Source organism: Notechis scutatus, chromosome 6 (genome assembly GCF_049901735.1).
Source record: "Notechis scutatus isolate UNSWTSFEM ecotype Mainland chromosome 6, rNotScu1.2, whole genome shotgun sequence".
NCBI lineage: Eukaryota > Metazoa > Chordata > Lepidosauria > Squamata > Elapidae > Notechis > Notechis scutatus.
This window is the reverse complement of record NC_142014.1, coordinates 37,535,711-37,541,710: the sequence shown is the minus strand read 5'-3', so window position 1 is coordinate 37,541,710 and position 6,000 is coordinate 37,535,711. Positions and strand designations below refer to the sequence as shown.

The 6,000-nt window shown below is 39.9% G+C and overlaps 1 protein-coding gene across 2 annotated transcripts in view; it reads left to right on the top strand.

The window, feature by feature from the left end:
- Positions 1 to 230: 230 nt before the first annotated feature.
- PTPRR (protein tyrosine phosphatase receptor type R) overlaps positions 231 to 6,000 on the top strand; it is an 84,024-nt gene continuing 78,254 nt past the window's right edge. The window contains exon 1 of one of the 2 annotated variants that reach the window (XM_087967983.1): positions 231 to 401. In XM_087967983.1, the coding sequence (XP_087824109.1) occupies positions 272 to 401 (130 nt within the window). In that variant the 5' untranslated portion in view covers positions 231 to 271. The remainder of the gene's footprint in view (positions 402 to 6,000) is intronic. The other variant, XM_087967981.1, reaches the window with a different exon arrangement.

Here is a 6,000-nt window from a genome sequence, read left to right as displayed (position 1 = left end):
CACCCCCACCAGCTTGAGGAAGACTGCGCTCCACTACTTCCTTTCTTCCACCCATTTCCTTTCAAGGTCTCCTGGACTTGTCTCCCACTTCTTGACCCCAATTCAGCCGTTCTGCGCTTTTAGTTCACTGCCCAGCAGTGATCTCTGGCTGCTTTCCCAGGGCCTGCTTCGCGAATTCCTGAGCCAGGAGAGGGCAGCAGCTCCGCGGCCCTTACTGCATCTGCGTGGACTTCCCAAGCATGCTCATTCACCAGGAAGGAGGAAAGCCTTGATGAGAAGCCAAGCCTGGCATCGCTGGCGGCCAGCGGGAGCTGGGGCGATGCTCTCCCAGGCGCAGGAAGGCACCATGTGGAGGACGGCAGCCTCCCTTGTCTTCCTCTGGCTTCATCTCCAGGCGGCAGGTAAGAATAAAAACCATCCGGGCTGGCGACGGCAGAGAGCAACGGGTGGAGACAGCCGCTCTCCAAGCCCTCGCGAGGATGGAAGGAAAGAGCTCGCTTGCCAGAAAAGCCAATTCCACGCGACCCATTCAAGCACGACTTGTTGTTACTGGTGGCCAATATGGGGTGGGGTCTCTGCATATGGGGTGGATGGTCGTCACGGTGGTAGATGAACATGTTGGGGACAGTTGGGGAGGGCGGTGCACAAATAGGTGCGGATTCCGCTCGAAACTCGCGCTTCCCCTTTGCCTTCCAAGGTGGCTCGGGAGAGGCAAATCTCTCGCGGCGACTCCTCCGGCGTTGTTGGTGGGCTCCGGCGCCACTGCTGCCCTACCGTCGCGCTTCTTTTATCAAATCAGCGCTCTTTTCCCGCAGACGCAAGGGTGGGTTTCTCCCTGGCGAAAGCTTCCAATTCCCGCTTTGTTCGGAGCGCGCGGCGGAGCCTCGGTCTGTTTGGAGGTTTCAGCACCAGGGTCAGAAGCCGCTTTCAGATGCCGAGCAGCTGGCCCGGGCGATGCGTGGGCGGCGGGGAGAGAGAGAGACTGGCGAAGAGTTCCCCTTGCCAATCTGCCGAATGAACGCGGTTCCCGTGAAATCAGGCCGTTCCTCAAAATACCGCTGGCGAGTTCGAGCGAAGATGTGTTGGAGGGTTGGCCCAAGGAATCGCGCGGATCACATCAGTTTCATAGCATGAGGGTGTTCCTGTGCCCCCAAGTGTGAAAATAGCCGTTTAGCAAGACCAAGGCTTCCTAGCCTTCAGAAAATGCAAGGAATAACCTGTCAGTGACCCCATGTATGTTCACCCCATGTATGTTGCTCCTCTTGCTGTTAGATTCAGCCAAGCCTGTTGTGAAGGCAGTCTTTGACTTATGACCAAAATTGGGACCAGGATTTCCACTGCTAAGCAAGGCAGTTGTTAAGTGTGTCGTTTCCAATCATAGGACCTTTTTTTTTTTTTGCCATGATTGTTAAGTGAATCACTGCCATTAAGTGCACGGTCATTAAATAAATCCAGCTTCCCTCATTGATTTTGCTGCCAAAGTTGCAAATGGCAATTACATGACCCTGCGATGCTGTAACCATTATAAACACAAGTCAGTTAGCAAAAGCCTTGATTTTGATCACATGACCATGGGAATGGTGCAATGGCTGCAAGAATGAGAACTGGTTGTTAAATCACTTTTTTCAGGGCTGTTGTAATTTCAAACAGTCACTAAGTGAATGGTTGTAAGTCAAGGACTGACTACCTGTACTGCATAGCTTCCCCAAACAGGATCCTAGGCTTCCGCTAATTCTTTTGGCAACTCCAGTGAAAGGGCAACAGATAACTTTGCTAAGGCTGTCTTGAATTCTAGCCATTTGGAATGAATTCTTCCTTGATATTGCTATTGGAAACCACCCTGTGAAGTTCTTCCTTCACTGCAGCCTGAATGTTAGCATTTTAAACATCTCTTCTTCAGATATTGAATCTGGAAGACCATCTGTGGGTTTAGCCAGGAAGCAGTGAAAGCCAAGGTTGTAAAATTGAAGGCAGAAAAATCTTAAGGGATCACAGGGACATCTGACCCATGGGTGGAATTATACCATCTACCAATAATATATATTTAGGTTTTCTTTCATAAGACTCAAATACTAAAATGGTCTCCCTTCTATGTTATTGAAATTCTTTCCAAATATTTGCTTGTTTGGTTTATGTACAGTATAATTGCTCCAGCATTTGAATTGTATATCTAGAAGTACCATTTACCAATGGTTTACTTATGTCAATTTTAAAACTGCACCTACCTGAGAATAAATCCTACCAAAAATGAATGAAATATATAGGTTAGTATTTTATAGTAGAAATGTAATGTGTTGGATTCTGGGAAATACTGAATAGAAAAAGAGAGTATCGGAGGGGGAATTCAGAATCGTGATAGCTAATTGCTGCAAATCCTAAGAATTCCCATATTCAGATGAGTTTTGCATTTTAAACCTTTAAAATTGTATATACATTTAGAGATTGGGTATAAATACACTAAACATGGTTGTGCCATTTTACTGCATGCACTAATAGTCCAGTAAAAGCAAAATGCTTGGTTACTATGGGGAAAATTAATTTTTCATGGGGATATCTCGCTTACTTGCCCCCAAGGGCCCAGTGTCCTATTAACCCAAATTCAGTGCCATTCTATAATTCTTTAAGCTCCTTTCAGGCCATCTCCCCTTTATGGTGTATTCATTCAATTTATTCTTTGACCCTCTCTCTTCAAAGCATGTTGCCTCTAATTGTTTTTCTATTGGAAAGTTTTATATTCAACTACGACTGTGGTTTTGTATTGCTGATAAAGGTAAATGCAGCTCTCCCTCAAATCAAGCTCAATTCCTAGACATTTCATGTACATTTCCATACAGTTTTTGGTAACAGTATGGCAGGGGGTTGCCATGTTGTTATTTTAAGTCATGCTATTGGATGACTACCTACATGTAATTTTGGTCATGTTTTGTTTTTGTGGAAGAAAGTTTGTTTCTGGAAGCTGAAGGTGAGGGTTAATGCATTGCATGAGTAATTTCTTCCTATGATTTAAACAGTTTTCTATAATTAATAAAGTATGTAGGTATCAAGAAAAAGGTTCTAGCCATGCAATTTCCATAACTAATTTATTTTCCAAATGAGTGGATTCTCTCTCTCTCTCTCTCTCTCTCTCTCTCTCTCTCTCACACACACACACACACACACACACACACACACACACACCAATATTCAGTCATGAGAGCCACCATATGCTACATACCCTAGATGAATATTGTCTTCTCAGTGAGCATTAGGTTTCTAGCATGTACAAAATACGCACACACTTTTTAATAGGTCATATAATGTTGCTATTGAGAAAACACCAGCAGTATGATTTCTGGATCATGTAGCAGAGGGGAATCAGTCTGCTGGCAAACAGAACTGGGAAATTCATCTAATTATATCCTACAGTTATGAATTATAAATTATTATTTAGTGTTCTGTATATATATATCCTTAACATGCACTATACTTAATGTTACTGCAGATCTTCTTGAAATATATCCTCTATTAAACTTGGGTTGAAACAACTCAATTTAAAAATGGCTTTGATGCAAAATTCATAGTAGAAAAGAAATTTCATTGTGAGATAATTCTATTACCACTTATGTGAAATGTACAATATTTATTATGTCAAATAGGCTGCTAGGTAAATATATTTGTAGAAGCTAATCAAATAAATTATGCAATGACACAGCCACATCCTTGATTTGTCTTATGGATGAGATTATAGGTATTCAGAAGACATGATAATGTCAAGAAGATTTTGCACACATAACATTGTTGCATGAATGACACAGTTCACACAGGTGAATAATTCACATTATTTGAATAACGACATGTAATGCATGTAAACATCCCCTTTTAAGCCCCTGTGGATGCCTATGGATAAGATCAAAAAATCGTATTGTTTAAACTATTACAATAACAGTAATAGGAAGCTCTCCAGAACAATGTGAGTATGCTTTGAATAATGCTTTAGAGATTAATTTTTAAACCAAGAGCTTTGCCATGCTATCACTCACTTAAATGATAAATGAATTTGTATGAAACCTCTATGAATAAAACTAATGAATTTATTAGCGTTAGGTTTGGACATGAAGTGAATATGCATCTTAATCACAATAGTTAAACTTTGTTCCATATATTAAATAGAATTCCCTATGACTCTTGGCATATAGAAATAACATAGCCCATGTTCCTCCAGTACCTGTACCTCCTAGACATTTGCACCAGCCACCCTATCACAATACTGTGGCACACAGGACAATTCAATATCCCCTCTCCTGCTTGTAGACACAAACCCTGCTATAATGTTGCTGTGCTCTGTGCAAAAGCAATTAAAATCCTCCAGATGATGACCTCTGTCTCAAACAGTCTTAATAAAAATTTAAATTTGGTAGCTAAGAATGTTTTGTATTGTGGTAGATTTAGTTAGCCACATACTAATTTGTATGTTTCCCTGTATTTTATTAATGTTTTTAATTACTGTTACTTTTTAAATTACTATCATACTCTTCTTATGCTGGTCTGTGACCATAATACAAATGTGATTGCTATTAAATAGAAATGATAGTACTGTATAAAAGAAAACATTAAAAATGCTGACCTTTATCTACCTGTGCACTTCTACAAAGTGGGTGTATTTCAGCATGCAACTCGGAGAAAGATATCAGAGGAATGTGAATATTTTTGAGAGAAGATAAACCCAAGTATTGGTAGCTTTTTGAAAGCATCTAATAATGGGTGCCATTTGGTGTATTCTGCAGAAATTATGGTTTGTTCATTTCAACTGTATATTAAATCACTATCCAGGGAGTGTAATCAAAAATTTTTATTGCAAAAAAAATCTTATCCCTCTTTTGGATATAATATTAAATGCAACATAAACTTATAAACAGCCTGTAAAATAAATAGGCAAATATTAAAATGTACATTTCAAAATAACATCAACAGTAATTTAAACCATACAGTATGATTGGCTGAATGGCTGTTCATAATGTCTTCAAGTCTCAGTTAAGAAGCAGCACCCCCCAAAAAATTAAATATCCTCAGTGATTCCATTAGTCTAAATTTAACTAACATACTTGAGGCAACATTTTTTTAAAAAAATACTTGCAATCCCCTCTAAATTGCTAATTAGCCTGGAGGTGCATGGAAGGGGGTTATGAACCTTTGCATGATTAACTCTGCTTTAAACACATCTGGTAACAGAGAACAGAGGTTAAAGTTTTTGGGGTTTGGGGAAGAAACTACAGAGTCGGGTAGAGTAGTTTCTTCCCCAAACCCCAAAAACTTTAACCTTAGACTGTCTACTATTGACCTCACCCCTTTCCTAAGAGGTCTGTAGGGGGCGTGCATAAGCGCACCAACGTGCCTACCGTCCCTGTCCTATTGTTTCTCTTATTCTTCTTTTATTTTTCTTATATGTACCCATTTCATGTATTCACAACTATGTATACACTTATACTTATTATCTTGTAAACAATTGGCAAATCAAATAAATAAATAAAAAATAAATAAATAAATCATCCTCTGTAAAGAAAGGGAAAGGAGCAGCACTTTTTAGAAAAGAGTACAAGGAGAATTCCATACATATATCAAGTGCCATGTTAAAACAGCTATGATAGTACCGTATATTCATTTATACTTCAGGCAGTCTTATTGTATTCTTATTCTTTAAATAAGCTATTGAATGCTGTGCTGAATACTGTAACCCACACACGTCAATTGTAATTTGTTTCTATCCATATTCTGGATGTTGGTCAAGTTTATGTTTGTTTAGATAACTTTTATTGAGAATCCTAAAGAGTTAAACTATTCAGCCAGCATCTCAATATTTATTTATTTATTAAATTTATATGCAGCCCATGCAGGGATGGGATTCAAATTTCTTAACAACCGGTTCTGTGGGCGTGGCCTAATTTGTGGGCGTGGTTTGGTGGTCATGTGACTAGGTGGGCGTGGCTTGCTGATAGGCATGGCAAGGTGGTCATGTGACTGACT